Here is a 27165-nt window from a genome sequence, read left to right on the forward strand (position 1 = left end):
CAATACACCTTTTACTCGGCCCCGCACCGCACCCACTCGCGTATAGACCACTTTTTTGTGAACAGCCACACCTTGAGGGCGGTCCGTGCAGCACACATATTACCCATCTCTTGGTCCGACCACGCCCCGATCACCCTGACGCTAAATATTGGAGCCCCTCTTCGCAGGCCGTGTAACTGGCGACTGAACAATTACCTCCTGCAGCACTCCCCGGCCAAAACGGAGCTGGAATCCACGCTCCGACTGTACTTTGCCGAAAACGACACTCCTGACGGCTCCCACAAGGCCTCCCACAAGGCGGTTGCCCGGGGTCGCTGCCTTGCTCTCTCCTCGGTTCTGAAGAGAGATGCACAGGCTGCTAGGCGGCTGGCTGAGGGGTGGCTAAAGGCCCTTGAGGCTAAGCTTCAGGGGTCTCCCTCTCTGTCACTGGTCAAGCAAATAGTGCAGGTAAGACTTACTCTACGCGATCTTGCGCTTGGTTCGGTTGAAAAAGCGCTTATCCGCCTACGACAGCTCTACTATGATAAGGGCAATAAAGCGCAGACCCTATTGGCCAGGAAGCTGGCTGATCGCACGCAAGCCTCCGCGCCCTCCCAAATTAAAAACCGTGGGGGAGACCTTTTGTCTCACCCGCAGGATATCGCAGATACATTTGCTGACTTTTACACGGACCTGTACAACAAGAGGGACATACCCCATAACCCACGACCCCTGACTTAGCTGACCGCATAGCCAACTACCTAGCTGGCGTGACACTGCCCCAGGTGCAGGACGCGGAACTTCAGGAACTGAACGCCCTCATCACCGATGAGGAACTGGCAGCGACTGTAAAGGCGCTCCCCGCTCACAAATCTCCGGGTCCAGATGGCTTCCCGTACGAGTACTATAAAAGGTTTCTACCCATCTTGAGCCCATACATGACCAAGCTGTTCAATTCCTTCCTCACATGGGCCCCAGTCCCAACGGAGATGTTGGCGTCCTTTATATCCCTTATCCCTAAACCAGACAAGGACCAGACCTCATGCGCCAGTTACAGGCCTATCGCCTTATTGAACTCGGACCTGAAGATCTTTACGAAAATCCTGGCCAACCGCCTCAATACAATCCTTCCTGCCCTGGTCCATAAGGATCAGGTTGGCTTTGTACCTCTTCGACAAGCGGGTGACAACACCAGGAAAGTTATTGACCTCATTGACGTAGCGAACAAGACTGGTCGCCCCTCCCTGGTCCTGAGTCTAGACGCGGAAAAGGCGTTTGATCGCCTGAGCTGGCCCTTTATGACGGCGACTCTAACCCACATGGGTTTCCGGGGTCCCTTCCTGCACGCTATACAACACCTTTACACCACCCCCACTTCTCAAGTTAAGACCCCGTATGCAATTTCTCCGACTTTCCCTATCACTAATGGCACCCGCCGGGGCTGCCCGCTTTCTCCTCTGCTGTTTGCTCTCTGTGTCGAGCCCCTGGCGGAGGCCATTAGAAGAAACCCGGATATCCGGGGTGTCTCGGTTCGGGGCAGGGAATTTAAAATATCGCTCTTCGCTGACGACGTCATTCTCACCCTGACCCAGCCCAGGACCTCCTTACCCAACCTACACGCAGAACTTAGCCGATACGGGGCGATCTCGGGCTACAAAATAAACGCATCCAAGTCAGTCGCCCTCCCACTTAATATGCCCCTAGTTGAAGGGGCTCATTTGCGCTCGGCTTTCCCTTATCGTTGGGAGACTTCCTCTCTTAAATATCTAGGGGTTCAAATTACCCCATCCTTCCACACTCTATACCAGGCCAACTTTCCCCCCCTCTATAGGGAGATCAGGGGACTTATCCATAAATGGAAAACACACCATATATCCCTTACGGGGCGGATCGCGTCCATTAAAATGGTAATCCTCCCCAAACTTCTCTACCTATTTCAGACACTGCCTGTCCCGATCCCCTACGCACACCTCCGTATGCTCCAGAAAGCCTTATTACAATTTGTATGGAACTTTAAAAAACATCGGGTCCCAGGCACGGTTCTCACTGCCCTGCGCTCAGACGGCGGTTTGGCATTCCCTGACTTGGTTAGGTACTACCAGGCGACGATGCTCCGGGCGATAGTCTCCTGGTTCCCTCAATGGTCATATAACAAGTGGTCGGAGATAGAAAAAATATGGTTAGCCCCAGTGCACCCGAACAGTCTGCTCTGGGGGGCGGGGGTGGCGATTGAGCCGGACCGGTTGTTGGGCTCGATGGCTCACCTCCGTCAGCTTTGGCGGAAGCTGTCTCGTCACTGCAAGCTACACTCGGAGTCGTCCCTGATGACCTCGTTCCTTTACAACCCCATGCTCCCAGACAGCCTGACCCACCAGATGTCCTGGCCCTGGGCGTCCCGAGGTTTATTTCACCTGGGACACCTGGTGGACCCCAGATCGAGAAAGCTGCTCTCCTTCTCGGAGCTCCAGGCCAAACATGACCTCCCCCGACAGACGTTCTACAGTTATCTTCAAATAAGACACTTTGCACAAACCTTAGCCCCGAAACTCCAATTCTCCCCGCCCTCCCCATTTGAGATGATTATATTGAACGGACGGAATGGCAGGGGGTTGATCTCGGATATATACCGCATTCTCAGCTCACACCACTCCCAGGCGAGGGGCAAGCACAAGTATATGTTGAAGTGGGAGAGGGACCTGGGGGAGGAGCTCTCACTTGAGGATTGGCAGGGGGTGTGGCGACAGGCAGCCAAATCTTCTCTTTGCACCCTTTACAAGGAAAATGCCTACAAGATACTCTTCCGTTGGTACCGGACCCCAGAGGTACTGCACAAAATATATCCCTCCACCTCTGATCGTTGCTGGCGCTGCCTAAAAGACAGAGGTACCCTGTTCCACATATACTGGACTTGCCCCTCGATATCCCCTTTCTGGACTCTGACCCAACAGCTCCTTGCCCGCTTGCTGGGGGTGCCCGTCCCGTTTGAACCCAAGTTCTTCCTATTTGGCCTGTCCCGAATTAAGCTAGCTAAACCGTCTCGGAAGCTTCTGAGACATGTTCTCACGGCAGCCCGATGCTTGATAGCCCTCCGTTGGAAAAGCCAAACGGCCCCGACTATGGAAGCCCTTTACTCTAGAATAAAGGACATCGAACTCATGGAGAAAATGACTGCCAGAATACGGGACAGGCTGGAGGAATTTGATTTGGTTTGGAGGAGATGGCGGCTGCTGGAGGATTAGGGGCACGCCGAGTTCGGTACGACAACGCGGATCACTGGTTTTCTCTTCTTCGTCTTTTTTCTCTCTTTCCTCTCCTGACTTTGACTATTGCTGCGGCAGACTCTTGCCGCTCTACTTTAAGTGTGTTGCATAGGACTTATGGCAGAACTTACAGGGCCTCTTGGGCTTGGGAGCAGGCAGTTGACTGTGTGTGTCTCCTGACCCCCCGCTCTTGGCAAACCACATTATTATGCCTTGCTATATGTGCCCATGGCCCGTTACCACGGGTAGCGTGGTTATTCCTGACCTTGCTATGTTTTGTAATTGCATTGCTGCTACTACGCCTCTGTACTGCTTATCTTCCTATGCTGTTAATGAAAATAAAGAAAACGTTATTTAAAAAAAAAAAAAAAAATCTATTTCAAGCACAATTTTACTCAAGGTTCCAACACTATCAATACAGAATACAATAGCCTATCAGGAGGAATTTGTTTATCTGCACTTCAAACTGGGTGGAGGAATCTGGACACATTTCTGAACAAAAATAAATCTAATCGTTTATAACCAGCTTTAGTCTAAATACATAATATTAGCATCAAAAGCAAAGCAAAACAGACCTACACCTCTTGTCTATGTTCTGAGCTGCCATTCTACATTTGGTTGTCAGTAACATATGTTGCCTGTTGCTCATATAAGCGACCATTATTAGTTAGGTTTTTCAGGTAAACTGAAGAGTATATCTGGTCAAAAAGCTCTGCTCACCTAATCTCTCACAGTGTTTATACTTTCTTCTGTGTGTATATTTACTTACAGGTCTGAAACGTACAAAAAAAGTATATGTTTGCATCCCCTTATGTCATTAGGCTATGCTTTTCTATTTGGCAACTTGCTGATTCTTTGCATATAGTAAGTAGATGATCTGTGACACCAGTAGAGAAACCTTGTAACAGGGATGCTGAGGATTCCAATTAACATAATCCCTTCCTTCCTCTCATGAGAGACTACACATTACTCATGCAGGCACAAGTTGCCAGGGGAGTTAATTTGCTTATTTAGAACGTGGGCAAATCTCAGCAACTCCAAAACAGATTTCAACACATTATATTTTTCAAATATTCACAACTTGGTCATGTACATATATAGTGCACTTTTGTCTGAATCAAGACTTTATGTGGACTTGATTTAAAAATGTGAAATGTTGCTGTTATAGGGAACATTTAGAAATAATAGTGCCAAAGCAGAACCCTAAAAAAATACCCTTTGTCTTCCTTTGGTAAAATAACAGAACATTTTCTTGTATGTTAACAAGGCTGGTGCAAGCATTTCTGACACCCTAGGCGAAACCTCATTTTGTCGCCCCCCCCCCACACTTTGGCTCCGCCCCTGACTCTACCCCCTTTGCCCCTGTAACACATGTGAATTGACACATACACTTACCTACCTGAGCCAGGGCCAGTGCTAGCCTATTTTGTGCCCTAGGCAAGACCAGCTAATTGGGGGGAGGGGAGAGGGGGGCTAAGAGAGAGGGGGCTGAAAGAGAGGGGGTAGGAGGGAGGCTGAGAGAGAAGGGGGGTTGAGAGAGTGGGGGCTGAGAGAGAGAGGGCTGGCTAAGAATGGAGGGAGGGCTAAAAGAGGGGGGCTGAGAGTGACGGGTGGGCTGAGAGAGAGAGAGGTAGGAGGGAGGGCTGAGAGAGAGAGGGGTTAAGAGAGTGGGGCTGATAGAGACAGGAGGGCTAAGAGAATAGGGAGGCTGAGAGAAAAGGGAGGGCTAGGAGAGAAGGGAGGGGGCTTAGAGAGAGGGGAATGAGAGAATAGGGAGGGCTGAGAGAGGGAGGATGGATGAGAGAGACTGGTGAGCAAGAAAGGAGCTGGCTGAGAGAGAGAGGGGGCCTGAGAGTATAGGGATGGCTAAGAGAGGGGGTGGCTGAGGGAGAAGGGAGGGGTGCTGATCGAGGGTGGAGGGCTGAGAGGAGGGGAGGACTGAGAGGGGAGAGGCTGAGAGAGAGGGGAGGGAGCTTAAAGAGAGGGGTGCTGAGAAAGAAGGGAAGGGACTTAGAGAGAGGAGGTGGGCTGAGAGTATAGGCATGACTAAGAGAGGGGGGTGGTTGAGAGAGAGAGGGGGGCTGAGAGTATAGGGATGGCTAAGAGAGGGGGGGTGGTTCTCGCGGTTCTCTTTGGTGGAGGCTTTGACATGAGGAAGCAAATCTTGCTTGAGACCAAATTGGCCAACTCCATGCAGAGACTTGGTGTGAAAAAAGGCATGGTAAATCAGTAATGAAAGGGAAACTTACAGGGAAACCACAGGCAATACTTTTGACTAGTCCTTTGCACTCTGCTTTTTTTTTGGCATGGTTTCCTGAGTTCAATTCCTCCTCAATGTTCAGCTATGTCTAGTGGTTCCCTTGACTGCTATAGGCCGTGAGTTAAAAATATAAACATTTTTCTTTTACTTTTCTTTAGGTAAATATGTTAATTATGTTTAAGAGGTCGATATATGTGAGTATTTAGATGTAATTTAATGGGCAATACTGTCATTTTATATAAAATTCGAAGCTTTTAGGAAAAAATATAATCACAGTATATAGGGATCACTAATTATTTTTTGTTGTCATTTTCAGGTAGTCGAGAATCGGCCTTTGTTTATGCCATCTCTTCTGCTGGAGTTGTATTTGCTATTACAAGGGCATGCAGTCAAGGAGAGCTCAAGTCCTGCTCATGTGATCCTAATAAAAAAGGTTCTTTTAAAGATATCAGAGGCAGCTTTGACTGGGGTGGCTGCAGTGATAACATAGACTATGGTAGTAAGTTTGCTAGAGCATTTGTAGATGCAAAGGAAAGAAAGGGAAAAGATGCCAGAGCTTTGATGAACCTTCACAACAACAGAGCTGGAAGAAAGGTACAGGTTTACTTTTTCTACTGTGTATGGCAGTGCTGTTTATTATGAGCAGGGTATACAAAAATTAAGGTTACTACATGTCTAAAGCAAGGGTAATCTTATAAAGCGAATAACAGAATTTGACTGCAGCTCAATGGAGTACAAAAAAAAGGAGTTCAGAGTTCAGATTAGAGATGAGTTTTAAGGACACTCAAGTATGAACCACTACTCACACACTACGTTGTGTGCTGTTGACGTCACCGGCAATGATAACTTTGTAAGAATGGCAAAGATTCACAGCTGAGATGGGAGAAACCAATCCTGGAGCAACTATACTTGCCTGTTCACCAATATGAGATTTAGGATGAGTGATAAGGAAAGCCTTAAAAAACAAAACAAAAAAATAAAATAAAAAAAATAATGAACTCCCTTTCAAATATGCTAAAAGATGTAGAGATGCAGCAACGTCATAGAGAGAGCCTCTGCAATTTTATGAGATGAAAATTATTTTTTTGGATTTAGTGAAAAAAATGTTCCGTGTAGAACAGGGGTGCCCAACCTTTTGACGAGTGAGGGCCACTTAAGCGACTTCGTAACCAGTTGCGGGCCACAATGAGCAGAGTGGGCAGATGACTGCTCCGCGTCCATTTTGCCTATGCAAAGCGGACACAGCCACAGCCCACTGTTCTCTATGGGGCCTCTGATCTGATCAAATGGAAGGGGACGGATCCACTTTTGTTTTTTTTATCAGATCCGATTGGATTTAGGTGGGTATGAATGGACACAAGTCTGTTTACATCCGCCGCTCCAGAGAGGTGATTGGAGGGTCCAATTAGGTTGACACTGTTGGTCTGCGGTCTACCCACACAGTGGGTGCAGTGCAGTGCACCTGCGGCTTTCCTGTGGGTTAGCTGTACTTTGCCATAGAATTCTATTATATCCTGCAGGTGCGGTGCACTTTCTGAAAGTGCACCAAAGCCACAGGTAAAACCAGAAGTCTATGGCTCAGTGCAGGTAAGCCACAGGTATACTACACCCGCAGATCAGTTTGAAAGAAGCCCAGTAAACACTGCAGAACAGAGATGTCCCTGTATACACTGTGATTTTAGTAATAAACTTGCTTTCCCAGGCAGAGTGCATTAGGTATCACTCTGCCAATGACAGGAGCCGGTGCTATCTATACAGGAAGCATTGGCTTATGCAGCTCTGTTCCGCAGCTGCTCGCTTCCTCTACCACTTGCTTCATTCACAACACTGATGCTCTGGCATGGCAGGTAGGCAACCTCCAATCTGGGCTTGCCAACCCGCCATCCCAGAGCAGGAGGTTGCGGGCCACATCAGAGGGTCTCCGCGGGCCACATTTGGCCACCCCTGGTGTAGAAGAACACCAACAAATCTCATAGCTTAGTTTGATAAATGACAACCCAGGTAAATTGGGAATAATATTTGTTTGTCTGCTGAAAACCCAAGCCTAGGACAGGAGTTTCCCTACCATTGGTAGAATGACCCTCAATACAAACTCGGCTACATTGTAGTGATTTTAAACCAATAATTTGAATGTCCCAGAATAGCCCAGTCAAGAATCTGTATCACAACTTGAAAATTGCTATTCATCAACAGGCCCTGTCCAAAACTGGGAATAGCTTAATTTTAATACACAGTTGTGCTCATAAGTTTACATACCCTGGCAGAATTTATGATTTCTTGGCCATTTTTCAGAGAATATGAATGATAACACAAAAACTTACACAAATTTACACTGTTATACAAGCTGTACAATCACTACTTTACATTGTGGCAAAGTGTAATTTCTTCAGTGTTGTCACATGAAATGATATATAAAATATTTACAAAACTGTGAGGGGTGTACTCACTTTTGTGAGATACTGTACATGTGCATGATTATAGTGATGATCTAATAAACATATGCTATCTGATTTCATCAAAAATGTTTAACTCCTAGTTATATGTTGTAACCTTATAACTCAAGGGAGGTAGGGGTTACTTATTTGTGAAATATATATATATATATATATATATATATATATATATATATATATATATATATATATATATATATGTGTATATATATATATATATATATATAATCATTTTTTTTTTAATCGGTTTATTTTTATGATTGCCTATGTATTTATGTATATATACAGTGGGGACGTAAAGTATTCAGATTCCCTTAAATTTTTCACTCTTTGTTATATTGCAGCCATTTGCTATAATCATTTAAGTTCATTTTTTTCCTCATTAATGTACACACAGCACCCCATTTTGACAGAAAAACAGAGAATCATTGGAATTTTTGGAGATTTATTCAAAAAGAAAAACTGAAATATCACATGGTCCTAAGTATTCAGACCCTTTGCTCAGTATTCAGTAGAAGCACCCTTTTGATCTAATACAGCCATGAGTCTTTTTTGGGAAAGATGCAAGTTTTTCACACCTGGATTTGGGGATCCTCTTCCATTCCTCCTTGCAGATCCTCTCCAGTTCTGTCAGGTTGGATGGTGAACGTTGGTGGACAGCCATTTTTAGGTCTCTCCAGAGATGCTCAATCGGTTTTAAGTCAGGGCTCTGGCTGGGCCATTCAGGAACAGTCACAGAGCTGTTGTGAAGCCATTCCTTCGTTATTTTAGCTGTGTGCTTAGGTTCGTTGTCTTGTTGGACGTTGTCTTGTTGGAAGGTAAACCTTCGGCCCAGTCTGAGGTCCTGAGCACTCTGGAGAAGGTTTTCATCCAGGATATTCCTGTACTTGGCGCATTCATCTTTCCCTCGATTGCAACCAGTCGTCCTGTCCCTGTAGCTGAAAAACACCCCCACAGCATGATGCTGCCACCACCATGCTTCACTGTTAGGACTGTATTGGACAGGTGATAAGCAGTGCCTGGTTTTCTCCACACATACCACTTAGAATTAAGGCCAAAAAGTTCTATCTTGGTCTCATCAGACCAAAGAATCTTATTTCTCACTATCTTGGAGTCCTTCGGGTGTTTTTTTTAGCAAACCCCATGCGGGCTTTCATGTGTCTTGCACTGAGGAGAGGCTTCCGTTGGGCCACTCTGCCATAAAGCCCCAACTGGTGGAGGGCTACGGTGATGGTTGACTTTCTACAACTTTCTCCCATTTCCCGACTGCATCTCTGGAGCTCAGCCACAGTGATCTTTGGGTTCTTCTTTAACTCTCTCACCAAGGCTCTTCTCCCCCGATAGCTCAGTTTGGCCTGACGGCCAGCTCTAGGAAGGGTTCCGGACGTCCCAAACGTCTTTCATTTAAGGATTATGGAAGCCACTGTGCTGCCAGGGGTTCAGGCCATCCAGGCGCCCCAGCCGTGTCCCTGCATGCATGCGTGGCGGAACGGCGCTCCAGCGCATTCGCGGTCCGGCGCTCAGGCGTGCGCACTGGCGCAGGTTTAGCATCCCCCTGGCGGCCTATAAAAGCTGCTCTGGCGCACACATCAATTGCTGGTTTGTCTTCAGCTCCTGTTACCTGAAAACCTGTTTGTGCATCTGATTACCTGTTGTGACTCCGATTGTTCTTTGACGCTGCTGCTTATCTCCTGGACTTGACCCTCGGCTTTGTTATACAGACTCCGCTTCTCTCCAGTGTTTGACCCTCTGCCTGTGACCCGGACTTGCCTCTGGTCTCCTGCCCTGACCCACGGCCTGTGACCCGGACTTACTTGTGTCTCCCTAAGACACCTTACCTGAGCCTGTGCCTGTATCTAGGACTATCAGTGTTTGACCCCCAGCCGGGCGTTCCGCCCTCTACAGCTACCAGCCAGTTGCTACATAAGGTGTCCATCTCTTCCAGACCTTCACGCAAGGCTTCCCCTGCCACCTGGGTTGCCTGTGCCTCTTTGTGCCATTTGCTCCCCGTATCACCTCCAGGGGGCGAACTGCGCTTAGTCGCAAGGGGGAACCACTCTCGGCACCTCTGCCTCGGTAAGAACTTCTCTGATATGTGCTCTGTGCAGCAGAATTTTTTGTAACCTTGGCCAGATCTGTGCCTTGCCACAATTCTGTCTCTGAGCTCTTCAGGCAGATCCTTTGACCTCATGATTCTCATTTGCTCTGACATGCATTGTGAGTGTGAGTGGCTTTCCTAAACAAGTCCAATCATTATAATCAAACACAGCTGGATTGAAATGACAGCAGGACAGCAGCTGGGTTAAATATATGAGTGTCACAGCAAAGGGTCTGAATACTTAGGACCATGTGATTTTTCAGTTTTCTATTTTTTAATAAATCTGCAAAAAATTTCAACAATTCTGTGTTTTTCTGTCAATATGGGGTGCTGTGTGTACATTAATGAGGAAAAAAAATGATTTTAGCAAATGGCTGCAATATAACAAAGAGTGAACAATTTAAGGGGGTCTGAATACTTTACATCCCCACTGCACTCAGGTACTCAGATGGACTGACAGGTACTCTGATGGACTGTGACAGGTACTCGGGTACTCTGTTGGACTGTGACAGGTACTTGGGGTACTCTGTTGGACTGTGACAGGTACTCGGGTACTCTGATGGACTGCGACAGGTATTCTGGTACTCTGATGGACTGTGACAGATACTCGGGTACTCTGATGGACTGTGACAGGTACTCGGGTACTCTGATGGACTGTGACAGGTACTCGGGTACTCTGATGAACTGTGACAGGTACTCGGGTACTCTGATGGATTTTGACAGGTACTCGGGTGCTCTGATGGATTTTGACAGGTACTCGGGTACTCTGATGGATTTTGACAGGTACTCAGGTACTCTGATGGATTTTGACAAGTACTTGGGTACTCTGATGGACTGTGACAGGTGCTTGGGTACTCTGATAGACTGTGACAGGTACTCGGGTACTCTGATAGCCTGTGACAGGTACTCAGATGAACTGTGACAGGTACTTTGATAGGTGGTGACAGGTCATCTTTATTGGGGGGGCAATCAGTGTATGTTGGTGTACACTGTAGGTGGTAACAAGATGTTACCGCAATCTCCTTCTCGCACATGATCGGTGAGTGAGGGGGAGAACCCGGTAACATTTTGTTACCACGGTTTGTTTACATTTAGTGATCGGCTGGGAAAGGATCAGCTGATCACGTGGTAAACACGCCGCCACCGACAGTACAGGGCTGCGCGCACACGATTGCGCGCATGGCCTGTTTACATGGGCTCACGTTATATGACGTCCGGCCAGAACAAGAGCCCTAACGTCCCGCAGTCATAAGACGGTGGGTGGTAGGCTAGTGGTTAAATTAAAATAATAAAGTTCATTCATAAATGTTGCAGATGAGTGTCAAGATTCCAAGTGGCTTTTGGCTTCGCCAAGATGACTTGTGCCCAGATTAGAATTTTATATATTTAGCATTTTTTTCTTCACTGGATACATAAATGCTACATTTGGAGAGGAGTCAACAAGGCCTACGATGAAAGGTACGGAGGAGAATGGCTGATGTTTTGGGGATGTGTGAGCTACAAAGGCAAGGGAAATTTGGTTAAAATTGATGGCAAGATGAGTGCAGTATGTTATAAAAAAAAATACTGGATGAACATTTGCATTCATCAGCCAGAAAGCTGCGCATGGGACGTACTTGAACATTCCAACATGATAATGATCCAAAACACAGGGCCAAGTAAACTCATCATTGGCTACAGCAGAATAAAGTGAAGGTTCTGGAGTGACCATCTCAGTCTCCTGACTTCAAAATCATTGAGCGACTCTGGGGAGATCTCAAAACGTGCAGTTCATGCAAGACAGCCCAAGAATTTACAGGAACTGAAGGCTTTTTGGTAATAAGAATGGGCAGCTTTACCATCTGAGAAGATAAAGAGTCTCATCCACAAATAAACCCATGGGGGGGAAGCAAGGCAAAGGCATAATGAGCTAGTATGCATAGTATACTAGCTCATTATGAATAACTTACCTGAGAACGAAGCCCCCGAAGCGGACCTCCGTTTTCATGTCTGCCGCAGCCATGGATCCCGCAGTGACTTCTGGGTCTCGCTGCTCTGGCGCTGTGATTCGCCGGAGCAGTGATGACGTCACTCCCGCGCATGCGCACGGAAGCCGACACTCGCGTCATAACGCCGCGATCTGTGGCCTGCCCAGTGCGCCTGCGCACTGCTGTCTACGGCGCATGTGGCTGTCTTCGATTAAATATCTCCTAAACCGTATAGGTTTAGGAGATATTTCTTGGACCTACAGGTAAGCCTTAATCTAGGCTTACCTGTAGGTCAAAGTGGTTTGTAAGGGTTTACAACCACTTTAAGAACTGGGGTTTGGAAACTTTTGATCAGGGTCATTTGGGTAGTTTCTGCTGTCATTATGATTTAAAAAGAGTAAACACAGTTGATTGTTAGTGTTTGGCACGAAGCCATTTATTATCAATGAGTGAAAGAAAAGTTTTTGTGTTATCATTCATGCTCTCTGAAAAATGGCCAAGAAATCATAAATTCTGCCAGGCTATGTAAATTTAAGAGCACAACTGTACATACTGTATATCTAATTTTTACTTTCTATTACACAATAGTACAATAATAAAGATAGTGTTTGTGGTCTGTGTGTTGATAATAGATTAATTTTGTCTTTGTGGTCTAGGCTGTCAAGAGGTTCATGACACAAGAATGCAAATGCCATGGAGTAAGTGGATCATGTACTTTGAGGACATGCTGGCTAACTATGGGGGATTTCCGAAAATCGGGAGATTTCCTTCGTAAAAAATATAATGGAGCTATACAAGTTGTTATGAATCAAGATGGAACAGGCTTTACAGTGGCAAATAAAAGATTTAAGAAGCCTACTACCAATGATCTTGTATACTTTGAGAATTCACCTGACTATTGTATCAGAGACAGGGATGCTGGTAAGTTCTATATCAATAGATATTTTTATTAAAAGCATCATGCATTTTTTACATTACAGGTTAAGTCCACATTTAAAAACATCATGTTACACTTTTATTTAGGGTGTAACATGGTGACAAGCACACCCTCCCACAAACCAGATAATTTTGCAAAAAGTGGACTTTACCTTTAAAATGATGTCTAAAGTTAACCATTCAAAGCTGTGTGATGAGTGAACACTGTTTATTTTTTTATTTTTTACAAAAGCTTGTCTCAAGGGATGACTTTCAATAGATCGCAGTGAGGTAGCTGCTCTGCTACACACGAAACCCTGACCCAGAATCAGGTAGTCTACGAATGATTTAGCACTGGGTTCCCAACGAACATGCGATGCGCTGCGTGAGAGAGGCGGCCCCTCTTCCGTCTGCGCTTCGGTCCCGAGGCGAGGTGGGGGCCGGCTATCCCAGGCCAACCTGGGCTCCGCGGCACTGCGGTATCGTCACTTTTAGGGGGGATTCTGACTTAGAGGTGTTCAGTCATAATCCCACAGATGGTAGCTTTCGCCCCATTGGCTCCTCAGCCAAGCACATACACCAAATGTCTGAACCTGCGGTTCCTCTCGTACTGAGCAGGATTACTATTGCGACAACACATCATCAGTAGGGTAAAACTAACCTGTCTCACGACGGTCTAAACCCAGCTCACGTTCCCTATTAGTGGGTGAACAATCCAACGCTTGGTGAATTCTGCTTCACAATTATGGGAAGAGCCGACATCGAAGGATCAAAACGAGTGAACACTGTAATGCCCATCTTCATTCCCAAGAATTCAATGATTCCTCACCTCCTAAAGGTGGCTAGGAATCTGATCCCGATGTATTGAAGGACATATAGACCATCATCACCTGTGGCCAAATGAATATTGTGAGTAGACAAAATACAACTGGTGGAATAAATTAAAAGAAAGAGGAGTACAAAAACTATTATAAAACCTGTGCAAGCTTGCTATATTTTAAATACTTTGATTTCTGTAAATCACTGTTGGAGAGAGCCTTCAGATCTTATTTTACAGTAGAATGTGCTATATCATATACCTTCTGAAATAACTCTGGATAAGCCCACATTACAGGAGGCATAACTACTACTGGTGACCCTAATCTTAAGTAGAGAGCAACACTCTTCTGCCGCCTTCCCTGTTTGCTTGTGGTATATGTGAGAGGAATAAAATAATATTACTCGCTCTGATGCCCTGTAAAAAAAAAGGCCGCACCGCTTCTGACAAAAGCGATCAGCCAGGAAACTGTCAGGAGGAGATTCGGCCGGATCACACAGAGCGGGCATCTCTCACTGTGACACAGCTTGGATTTGAAAAGCTGACCACTGTCAAAGTCCCACCTTCTATACTGGCTCCTATGATTGACACTGGTCCAGTGTTGCTCAAGGAGGTGGGACTTTGTTTGCAGGGATGGCCTTGCGGTTCGCCCGGCGGTCGGTTTGCAGCGAATTTTGCATGTTCGCGATTCGCCAAACCGGGCGGACTTCTGGACTGTTCGCACGGCGGACATATGCGTTTACATTGTGAAAGAACTTTGACCCATGATGGCACATCCATCATGGGGTACAGGACAGCCAATTGAGACATTTCAGCACATGGACAATTGGACATTCCCCCTACCTTATAAATAGACCTGATCTGGCGGCCATTTTACATTCTGTCTTTTGTCACTGTAGGGAGAGGTTGCTGTGTGGAGCAGGGACAGACTGTAGTGACACAAATCCACTATCTATTAGGTCCACAAAAGTTATTTTAAGGACTGGTATAGGTGTACAGTATATAGGGTTCTGGTGCACTGCTGCTGACTGCTGTTCTGCAGGTTGCTGAGTGCACTGCTGACCAATTCTGCAGCTGTCTTTTGTCAGTGTAGGGACAGGACGCTGTGTGGAGCAGGGACAGTCAGTTTAATCACTAGCTATTACTATTAGGTCCACAAAGGTCCTTTTAAGAACTGGTATAGGTGTACAGTATATAGGGTTGTACACGTATAATATACTTTCTTTCAAATATAGAAAGCCTAGTATGCTTGACTGCTGACCGTTTCAGCAGCTGTCTTTTATCAGTGTAGGGACTGAGGGACAGTCTGCAAATCACTAGCTACTAGGTCCACAAAGGTCCTTTTAAGGACTGGTATAGGTGTACTATTTGGTGTGCAGTATATAGGAGTGTAATACACGTATAAAATACTTGCACATATAGAAAGCATAGTATAGTGCATTTCCACTGTGCAGCATTGTGACTGCTGAGCGGTTCTGCAGCGATACTACAAAGAGTGACAAAGGCAATCAAGAAAAAAATATTATAACTGGTGTGATGGACCAGTGGCCCCCAAAAACGACAGATTGAAGCAGGATGTTATATACCTTCTTCCACATACATACTGCACTTCTCTAGAGACTTTTGTCACAGGGTCATTTAAAAAATGACAGGCAGAGGAAGAGGCAGGCCCTTCCGCAGGGCTGGTAGGGGTAGGGCAGGAGCAACAGACTTGAGCCAAAGTGGCAAATTGCAGAAGGTGTGTGCGATTATGTCAAAGGACGCACCAGACTTGGTTGAGTGGCTCACTCAGCCTAATGCCGCGTACACACGAGCGGATTGTATAGCGTACTTAGTCCGTCAAAACACATTTCAGCGGACAATCCGCTCGTGTGTGGGCTTCAGCAGACTTTTTCAGCGTGCAGTCCGGAGTACTAAGAATTTCGGTTTTTCCGAAATTCTGTCCGTCGTACTTTGGTTTCAGCGGACAATACGGTCGTCAGTATGCTAGTCGGACGGACTAAGAATGACGCATGCCCAGAAAGGATTTACAGGGCTTTGCTGTGTCTTGGACTTCCTATTTCGAGTCCCGTCGTACGTGCTGTACGTCATCGCGCAAGCTTTCGTCGGACTGTTTGGGTATCCGTGTGTGGTCAAGTACGTTCAGTGGAAAGTACGACGGACTGTCCGTCGGATTGTATGACGGACTAAGTACGCCATACAATCCGGTCGTGTGTACGCGGCATTACTCTTCTGCACCATCCTCATCCTCTCGATCTGCACCCTCTTCACTCTCTGCTGTGTGCACCCCAAAGACACTACCACCAACACTATCACCACCATATACCTTCCGCTTGAGTCACAGGAATTATTTTCCAATCCATCAGAAGACATTTCCGATGCGCAGCCATTCTTGGCATTTGATCAAGAAGAGGAGGTAGCAACAACTGCCACTCAGCTGTCTGACGACAGTACCCAGATCAGCCCAAGGAGGAGGTTGGTCCCCGCTGTTGCTGCCTACTCCGAGACCTCTAATTATAGAGGTGGGGAAGGTGACGTTGATGATGATGTGTCTAGTGATGTCACGTGGGTGCCCACAAGAGAGGAAGAGGAGGGGAGTTCAGAGGGAGATATGGACCAGCAGATAGGGAGGAGAAGCAGGCAGAACTTAGATTGCACAGGAGGGACAAAGCAGACTGCTAATGTATCAGGAGTGAGGCATCAACCATGTACGGTCACATCTGGCGCTCCCAGGACACCAGCACATGGCTCCGCAGTGTGTGGCTTTTTTTAACGTGTCCGCTGCTGACAATAGTGTTGCCATCTGCAATCTTTGCAGTCAACGCATAAGTCGCGGTAAGCCCAACACTCACCTAAGGACGACCGCCTTAAGAAGGCACAGAACCCACAAAGCCACACTCCAGGCTTTCACCGTCCAGCCTCGTCTTCTACTTCTCCTTCTCCTCTCTCCTCACAATTGTCTTCCACTCCACCTTCCATCATGCCGTCCTCACGCTTTTCTGTAAAAAGGCAGGCTTCCGTGGGCCAAATGTTCAAGCGTAAAAAAATGATGACGCCAGATAACCCTTTTACCCAACGGTTGACGGCTGGCTTATCAAAACTGATAGTCCACCAACTACTGCCATATAAACTGGTGGACTCAGAGGCCTTTCAAAAATTTGTGGCCATTGGGACACCACAATGGAAGGTCCCAGGAAGGAAGTATTTCTCACAGAAGGGCATCCCAGAACTATATGGCCATGTTCAGCGGCAAGTGAATGTATCTCTGGCACACATTGTCGGTGCTAAGATACATTTGACCACAGACACGTGGTCTAGCAAACACGGGCAGGGAAGGTATATAACTTTTACTGCCCACTAGCCCGTGGCACCCATGTAGATTTGGTTTTACCACCACGGATTGCATGCAGGCCTGCCTCTTCTCCTCCTCCTACTCCATCCTCCCTCTCTTCCTCGGCTGACTCCTCCTTTTCCGCTGCTAGCGTCTTTTCCGCTGCACTGCCCAAGATTCCCAGAACCAATTCGACATGCCAGGTGAGACTTTGCCATGCTGTGCTGCGTCTGTTGTGCCTGGAAGCCAAGAGCCACACTGGCCCTGCACTCCTTTCAGCTTTGCGTTCACAGGCAGATCAGTGGCTAACACCGCTCAATATGACAGTTGGTAAAGTGGTGTGTGACAATGGTGCCAATCTGCTTAGCGCATTGAAACAGGGCAAAATTACACACGTGCCATGCATGGCACGTGTCTTAAACTTGGTCGTGCAGCGATTCATTGTCCAATACCCTGAGGTCCAGGGCATCTTACGGCAGGCAAGGAAAATCTCGACCCATTTCAGAAGATCTTACACAGCCATGACTCGCCTTGCTGACATTCAGCGGTGACACAATCTGCCGGTCAGACGTCTTATTTGCGATTGCCCGACACGATGGAACTCAACCTTCTATATGCTTGATAGGCTGCTGCAGCAGAAACGTGCAGTTAACGACTACCTGTACAAATTCTGCAGGAGAACAGGTTCTGGGGAGCTTGGTTTGTTTTTCACCATGCCAGTGGCTGCTCATGCGCAAAGCATGCAGACTTCTGCGGCCATTTGATGAGATCACCAAACTGGTCAGTCACAACCATGGCGCCATCAGTGACATGGTACCTTATGCCTTCTTTATGGAGCGTGCATTGTGTTGTGTCATTGATCAAGCCGTGCAGGAGCAGGAAGATGAGGAAGTCGCAATGCTAGATGAATTCCCAGGGGGGGCTACTCTATCTGAGACAAGTCAACAACAGGAGTCTGAAGAGGAGTCAGAGGAGGATGGTGTCGGGGTGGATGAGGAGGAGCAAGAAGAGCATGCTTTAAACCATTCTGGGATGCCTTTTGTTGTGCGTGGATGGGGAGAGGAGGACGACATTATCCTGGATGATGAGCAGGAGCCAGGACACCACACCACTTCCAGTTTAGTGCAAATAGGGGCCTTCATGCTCCAGTGAGTTAACAGGGACCCCCGTATAAAAAGCATTAGGGTCAAGGACCAGTACTGGGTGGCAACGTACTTAGACCCCCGATACAAACACAAAATGGCGGAAATGTTACCACTGTCACAGAGGGCTGTCAGAATGGAGCACTTCCAGGCCTTGCTTCGAGAAATACTGCATTCTGCTTTTGCGTGAGCTGGCAGAGGAGGAATTCCCACTCCCAGAGAAAGAGTTGCAGGTACCAATCCAACAGTGTCTGCAAGAAGAGGGCGGTTTGAAGATGTGTTGGTGACTTCTGATATGAGGTCATTCTTTCAGTCGACCTATCGACAGGTCTCATCCGGATCCAGCATCAGGGAACACCTAGACCGACAGGTGTCCGACTACATCGGGTTAACCGCCGATGTGGATGCTCTGAGGAGTGATGAACCCCTGGACTACTGGGTGTGCAGGCTTGACCTCTGGCCAGAGCTTGCCCAATTTGCAATGGAACTGTTGGCTTGCCCCTCATCCAGTGTCCTGTCCGAAAGGACATTCAGCGCAGCAGGGGGGATCGTGACCGATAAGCGCACTCGCCTAGCTCACGACAGTGTTGACTACCTCACATTTATACAAATGAATGAGGCATGGATCTCAGAGGAATTCAACACATGTGACCAGTAGACCATGTATATGCATAGCTCTATAAACGATTTATTTAATTAAGCACACGGACCTTTTTTCTACCTTTGGCTCACTTCCTTGTACAAAAAAAGCACACCGTACTATATGCCCGTACCCTCCTGTTTGAAGAGGTTGAGTGGTGTCATATTTTTGGGTCCCGCAGCGAGTTACTAGTATTAGTGCTGCTGTCAGTGCTCTCTATCTCGGTGCTGGTGTCAGTGTTCTCTCTCTATCTCGGTGCTGGTGTGGTGTCAGTGCTCTCTATCTCGGTGCTGGTGTCAGTGCTCTCTATCTCGGTGCTGGTGTCAGTGCTCTCTATTATGGTGCTGGTGTGGTGTCAGTGCTCTCTATCTCGGTGGTGGTGTCAGTGCTCTCTTTCACATTGCTGGTGTCAGTGCTCTCTATCACGGTGCTGGTTTCAGTGCTCGCTATCATGGTGCTGGTGTGGAGTCAGTGCTCTCTATCACGGTGCTGGTGTCAGTGCTCTCTATCACAGTGCTGGTGTCAGTTCTCACTATCACGGTGCTGGTGTGGTCTCTTTGCTCTCTATCATGGTGCTGGTGTGGTGTCAGTACTTTCTATCTCGGTGCTGGTGTCAGTGCTCTCTATCTCTGTGCTGGTGTCAGTGCTCTCTATCTCTGTGCTGGTGTCAGTGCTCTCTGTCACGGTGCTGGTGTCAGTGCTCTCTATCTCGGTGCTGGTGTCAGTGCTCTCTATCTCGGTGCTGGTGTCAGTGCTCTCTATCACGGTGCTGGTGTCAGTGCTCAGTCTCTATCACGGTGCTGGTTTCAGACAGTGAGGGAGATAGCAGCGGAGAAGCCAATCAGCAGGCAGTGCCAGCACCATGGCTGAGGATCAGCACTGGACTGGCACCTCCGGACCACCACAGCGGAGCCCTGCATAGGTGGGGGTAAGGGCCGGGCAGAGGGAGGGGCTCAAGCACAGGTTGGGACACTGGCACAAGACTGCGCTGCCCTGACTGTAGTACTGATCATCTCCTGCACCCCCTTCATAGCCTGCCCTGACCTTGCCTCTCCTCCATGGCCTTCATGCACTCCTGAATTGTCAAAATTTCACAGATTAAAAAAAGAATGCTTGTCGTTGTCGATCCCAGATTCACTTAATACTTATGTCAGTGACCATGTGGTGGGACTATGTATGCACAGCTAGTAAGTATTTTGTGGCTGAAAATATGACCTGTAGGTTTTTAAGGTTTGCCTGCCATTAAAGTCAATGGGGTCCGCCGCAAACTTTACGGTTTGCGAACTTTTGGCCGCGTTCGCGTTTGCAAAACATCCCGTCGGAAGTTTGCCCATCACTATTTGTTTGACAACGGTCAACATTTCATCTTCAAGCTGTGTTACAGTGGGTGATCCCCACTCTGCGTGATCCAGCCAGAAATCTTCCTGTTTCTCCCCTGCAATGCCTGCTGCATTGCCGGCACTGATGAAGCTATACTTTTTGACACCGATAGGCTGCACTGGTGGGCATTGATAGGCACTGATAAGGCTGCATTGATGGACACTGATGGGGCTCCTTTGATGAACACTGATGGGGCTCCTTTGATGGGCACTGATGGCCACTGATGAGGTGGCAGTGATGGACACTGATAAGGCAGCACTGATATGCTACACTAATAGGCTGCACTGATGGGCACTAATAGGCATCACTCATGGGCACTAATAGTGCAGTGATGAGGCAGCAATGATAGGTGCTAATATGCTGCACTTATGAGGCAGCAATGATATGCTGCACTTATGAGGGGGCAATGATATGCTGCCCTGATGAGGCAGAAATTATATGCTGCACTGATGAGCTGGCACTGATGGGTACTGATATACTGCACTGATGAGCACCTATAGGCTGCACTGATGGGTAGTGATATGCTTTATGTTAATATTATTAAAGTTGTTCTTGTTAATATTTATTTTTGCAACTTAATTTTGCATAAAACATTTAACAGTGTCATAGAAATATGTTGGTCCACACTATCCCAGAGACACATTACTATTATAGGTACCTCATCCCCTAATGATTCTGCAAATATTGTATCCTAAAAAAGGAAAAAAGGGGAGCAGGGGATTTTTATACGGTACAATTTATAGAGAAACAGAGATTTCTTTTAAAATAATTCATAACTTTTTTATTTAGAAATGTATTAAAAATATGATTTGTAAAGACAATAACAGCAAATACACTCATTATACAGAAAATGCATGGCATAGAGTATAGGGGATCCTGAAAGTGTTAGTTGCTGAGACTGATCGTACTTCCTCCCGACATGTTTCGCATTTGTGCTTCTTCAGGGGAGTATGCAACTAACAATTACATAGAGAAAAAGTTTAAGAGTACAGAATGTACATATGTGCCGTACAGTTAAATGCATATATGATACAGGACATTATTAATATAAAAATAGTCTCAGTGTGCTTAATCCAAGGAGGTGCAATGCTTACCCAGGTATGTACATTCCAAGCATCGCAACACACAAGCCAATAGATAGTGGAATAGATGGCAAGAATTGTGGGACAGGATCAAGTGCTAAAAACACCCTAGCCCAATGTAGGGCATAGATGGAGGTAAGCAAGCGCTACAAAGATCAAAAAAAATTATTAGAAATGAATACTAAGTTTGCAAATTCAATACAGACATTGAAAAGTGTTACATTGTAACAGAAAAAGTAAGCGATATAATTCCCTCAATTATATGAGGGGGTCGGGGCTGAAGAAAAAAGCCTCCACATTAAGACAAAAAATACTGATTATTTAAGGAATAAAACAATTGTTTATAATTATAATTAGAATTAAGCCTAATTAATGTATAAGTTGTAAGTAGTAACTGTTTGGAATATATAACTAGTACGCTGTGAAAGAGAATAAAATTGTTTTTACCTGCAGTAATGGTAAGAGATGAGAGGATTAGTTCCATGTAATGATATTGATGCAATACAAATGCAACAGATCACAATGAACAAATCAATCGACTCATTACAGTGTTTTTTGTAAGCTACAGAGTGCAGCGCTAAGCTGCCACTCTAAGCTTGCTGAACCTACAAGCAAATAAAAGGAGGGATAAATAAGTATGTATAGATAAGAAAAGGTGTTACAGCAGTATAAAGTTAAACTGAGGAAGTATATTTACCCAAACAAGAAGATTCAGCGTAGCGGCAATGTCTGTATTGAACCTGCAGTGCAAGTGAAATGACAGCGCTGCTTTTTAAATCCCCCATCCATCGAGCCGGCGTCTGACGTCACCGGCTCGATGCGGACAGCCATAGGGGGAGACAATGAGCATGTGCAAAGCCCGTCGAATCGACGTTTAAACTACGATCCCCATAGTGCCTCAGTGCTAACACGAGGTCCGTTTAGGTGGATACTGATGGAAATGGGGCTGCGCTGGCTCTCCGCCCTAAAAGGGGCGGGAAAAAAAAAGGCTTTCACAGAGGCAGATAAAGCGGCGATTATCATGGCTTCTAACCCAAAGGGGATTACATGCCCATGTCCACCCCGAATCGGGAGCCACTTGGGGAATGACCCAGCGGTGCCCTTGGGTGTCCATATGCCTTTACATACTTGGAGCCAGGGGAGAAGAAAACAAAGGATCCAGTCCCATACCACAGAATAATAAGGCTTAGGAATGCGGTGTGAGGAAGAAGGGAAAAAGCAAAGCTCCTCAATGTGGATGGGACTCATAGAGAGCAACAGAGATCCCTAAATGCGCAAACCATGATACCCGTCTTGGGCCAAGCAAAATGAGACAACAAAAAACATTATAGTACATATGAAACCATAATAATTGTAATAATTATTTTACATTTTCATTTAACAGTGTCATTTCATGAGATAATTTATGAGGACGTGTTTAGGGGTGGGGCAGAGAAGGGTAGGGTTTGGGTAGGGCAACTGATGCAGAGTAACTCTTAAGGCCTTACTAGTAGCTAAGGACTTCAAATTTTGAGCCCTGAGCTAAACAACTTGGCAGAAGCCAATTCCTGGGCTAAAACTTAAAAGCAATATATATCAACATAGTGATGACATTTTCAGGATCTAATGCTAGTCCAGCAGAATTACGTAGCATTTTATAGATGACTACAGTTCATGCCTGAAATGAGGGGCTTGCATTCAGACTAACTGTATCAACTTGATAAACCAGTATATTGGTCATTCATGTGAATTTACATTCACATACATTGACTTTATGCACCAGTGAATGAAGTGTTTACAGGAGTGAAAAACAAATTTTTGCAACAAGGTAGGATGTGGGCATTGGGAGTTGTTCAGCCAGGCTTCCAGGGGGGCTCAAAGGGCCTACAGCAGGGGTTTCAAACTGGCGGCCCTCCAGCTATTGCAAAACTACAAGTCCCATCTTGCCTCTGCCTGCGGGAGTCATGCTTGTAACTGTCAGCCTTCCAATGCCTCATGGGACTTATAGTTCTGCAACACTTGGAGGGCTGTCAGTTTGCGACCCCTGGCCTACAGGAATGATGATAAAATAAACTGACGCTTTACAAACCTGCACAGTTTATTAATACCTGCTGAGACCCATTGACTAACCTATTGGAAAAATAGTACTAATAAAATAAAATAAAAAATTCTCCCAGTTCAAGATTTAAAACTGAAAATAAAATCTTATATCTACCCTGAGTGAACATTACTATTCACAATGGAGAGCAATGACATAATGTTGCTGCTCAGTGAATCTACTTTTAATGAACAGCTATTATACACAAGATCTTTTTTCTTTTTTTCTTTTTGGTTTTTGATGTGACGTACTTATCAGCCCTAATGGAATAGCAGTTTCCAATGTTGGATATCAGTGTGGTGACTTCACTTTCAGAATCCACATCTTTCTGTATATCAGGACTTGAAATGTATTGATTACGATGTCAGATTTACATAGAATGAGCTGATGTAGAAAGTGCACTTAAGGAATGAAATAAGCAAAGATGCACTTAACCTGATTTTATAATGTTCCTCTCAGACTGTGCTATTTTCTCTGAATTTCAATTGTACGTCTGGTATTAACTGTTCGCATAAGGTCACTTTGAAAGGAATGACGTATTTATAAGATTTAAAAGAAGTACTTTGTTTTAGCTTCCTTTTTAATTTTTTCTTTTATGCTGTCTTAGAATTCTGTTTACTATAAGCATTAATATACCCAGGGCTTTTTTCAGTTCTGTCACTTCCGGCAGCCCAGCTCCCTCCAACCACTAAACACAGTAAGCGATAGAGGACGTTTTTGTTTTACTTTCTCTACCTTTGTGCCATGGGGGACGATTGCACAGAGAAGCAGCGGTGGGGGGGGGTTAGGGTATTGTGCAGACGTGAAAGCTGTGGGGAGGTTGGAGTGTTGTGCAGAGCTGAAGGCTGTAGGGAGAAGGTTGGCAGGTTGTGTAGAGGTGAAAGATTGGGGATAGAAGAGGTGAGAGCTATAGATCGAGATGCAGAGGTGAGTTGTTCACAGGGTGCAAAGGTGAGTTGTGGACTGGGGGGTGCTAAGGTGAACTGTCGACAGGGAAGGAATAGGTGAGCTTTGGCTGGGGGAAGAAGAGGCGTGTTGTGGAAAGTGAAGTAAAATGTGGACGGAGGAAAAAAGGTGACATTTGGATGGGTCGATAGGGATGAAGCTGAGATGTGGAATGGGAGGAGATGATGTGAGCTGTGGATGGGGGGGGGGGGGTGTTGGCACAGAGATAAGCAAAAGGTGAGCAAATAGATGGTTACTTTTGGGGGGTGGGTATATGCAAGTACTGTTCATTGTGCTGATTTTTGTCTGTGCCCTGTGTGATTCACACATCTCAGCACTGCACAGGATGCACTCCTGAGCCCTGTGTGTTGTGTACGCCCTAGTGTGTTACATGTTCCCAAACCTTGTGCAATTCACAGATTATATGGTGTTGCTTGTTTTAGGGATTTTAGTAAACTTAATTGTTAATCCATACCTCTTTCTGTTTGAGTTACTGATGAAATTCTTGTTTCCCTTATAGAACTGCTTACAGGGTTTGGTTTTTAACTTTGAAAGTTTGAATCTTCTTTTGCTAGGGATGTCTGTAATTTGATTTCAAGCTTTGTGCCAACTTCTGAGAAGAACAGTTAGCCAATAACAAGGGTATTGAAAATCTGTACACGGTGTGCTATAGCATTGAAGAACAGTTTGCACTGGTGGGCAATTGGAGAACATTATAGCTGACTACATATTTCAAGTGTAATTTCTGTCAAAACCTAACTTAGCCTAAATCAACTCCCACACCCATTCTAAGCCTACTCTATCTACCCTGTAAAAGGAAAGATGTCTATACTTACCTATTCTGAAGTTTCTCTATTCTGGTCACATGATTGGGTGCCAGCACCTGGTATTGATTTTAGGGGGGGCCCGTACAAAAAAACAATGTTGTGGGGTCTCCCCCAAATTCCATACCAGGAAAGGGGATGACAAGTGTGCGCCTCCCTGGACCATACCATGCCACATGCCCTCAACATGGGGGGTACTTTACCAGGGCGAGACACCCAGCAAAGCACCTTGTCCCCATGTTGATGAGGACATGGGCCTCTTCTTCACAACCCCTACCTGATGGTTGTGGGAGTCTGCGAGCGGGGAGCTTGTTGGTATCTGGAAGCCCCCTTTAACAATAAAGGGCCCCCAGATCCCCCATGCAAATGAGTATGGGGTAATTGACATGTAAATTAACACTCATCAAAGTTTTTGACTTTTACTAAAAAATAAAAGTAAGTCGCCCGATGTACAATCCATAATCAATTACAGTGCCTTGATAAAGTTTTTATATCCCTTGATATTTTCCATATTTTGTCGCTTTACTACCAAAAACGTAAATGTATTTTATTGGAATTTTATGTAATATACCAACACAAAGTGCCACATAATTTTGAAGTGGAAGGAAAATGATAAATGGTTTTCACATTTTTTTTTTACAAATATCTGAACAGTGTGGTGTGCATTTGTATTCAGCCCCCCCGAGTCAATTATTTGTAAAACCACATTTTGCTGCAATTACAGCTGCAAGTCTGTTTGGGTATGTCTCTACCTGTTTTGCACATCTAGAGAGTGAGATTTTTGCCCATTCTTCTTTGCAAAATCACTCAAGCTCTGTCAGATTGGCTGGAAAGCATCTTTGAACAGACTTGCCACAGATTCTCAATTGGTCTTAGGGCTGGACTTTGACTGGACCATTCTAACCCTGATACCACCATGTTTCACAGTGGGGATGGTGTGTTCAGGGTGATGTGCAGTGTTTTCCACCACACATAGCTTTTTGCTTTTAGGCCAAAGAGATTCATTTTGATCTCATCTGACCAGAGCACCTTCCACATCTTTGCTGTACTCGCCACATGACTTCTCGCAAACTTCAAATGGGACTTCTTTTGTCTTTATCTTAACAATGGTTTCTTCTCCCCACTCTTCTAAGAACAGATTAGTAGAGTGCATGACTAATAGTTGTCCTGTAGACAGATTCTCCCACCTGAGCTCTGGATCTCTGCAGTGCCTCCAGAGGTACCATGGACCTCTTAGGTGTTTCTCTGATTAATGCTTTCCTTGCCAGGCCTGTCAGTTTAGGTGGACGGCCATGTCTTGGTAGGTTTGCAGTTGTGCCATACTCTTTCCATTTTAGGATGATGGATTGAACAGTGCTCCGTGAGATGTTCAAAGTTTGGGATTTTTTTAAATAACCTAACCCTGCTTTAAATTTCTCCACAACTTTATCCCTGACCTATCTGGTGTATTTCTTGGCCTCCATGATGCTGTTTGTTCACTAAGGTTCTCTAACAAACTTCTGAGGGCTTTGCAGAACAGCTCTATTTATACTGAAATTAAACACACAGGTAGGCTATTTACTAATTAGGCAACTTCTGAAGGCAATTGGTTCCACTACATTTTAGTTAGGGATATCAGAGTAAAGTGGGCTAAATACAGATGCACATCACACTTTTCAGATTTTTGTTTGTAAAAGAAAAAATTTAAAAACCATTTATCATTCTCCTTCCACTTCACAATTATGTGCCACTTTGTGTTGGTCTATCAAATAAAATACTTTTATGTTTTTGGTTGTAACATGACAAAATTTGGAAAATTGCAAGGGGTATGAATACGTTTTCAAGGCACTGTATGTAGTCCACGTCAATCACAATGAACAACAGCTGCCGACCCACACAGGAAAAAAGAAGAGCCTGCCCACACCTGACTGTTCCCTTCACTTGACACTCACCGAATGACTGCTCCGCTTGCCCGTTGCTAAAGTAAACAAAGGTCTATATATGGACAAAGGACCA

General features: G+C 45.7%; 1 protein-coding gene across 1 annotated transcript in view; it reads left to right on the forward strand.

Annotated features, from left to right (window-relative positions):
* WNT2 (Wnt family member 2) overlaps positions 1–27165 on the forward strand; it is a 233456-nt gene that overhangs the window by 79711 nt on the left and 126580 nt on the right. The window contains exons 3-4 of the mRNA XM_077471742.1: positions 5816–6093; positions 12674–12938. Coding sequence (XP_077327868.1) covers positions 5816–6093; positions 12674–12938 — 543 coding nt within the window. The remainder of the gene's footprint in view (positions 1–5815; positions 6094–12673; positions 12939–27165) is intronic.

This window comes from Lithobates pipiens, unplaced genomic scaffold (genome assembly GCF_037356315.1).
Source record: "Lithobates pipiens isolate NorthernLeopardFrog02 unplaced genomic scaffold, aLitPip1_a1.2 Scaffold_8, whole genome shotgun sequence".
NCBI lineage: Eukaryota > Metazoa > Chordata > Amphibia > Anura > Ranidae > Lithobates > Lithobates pipiens.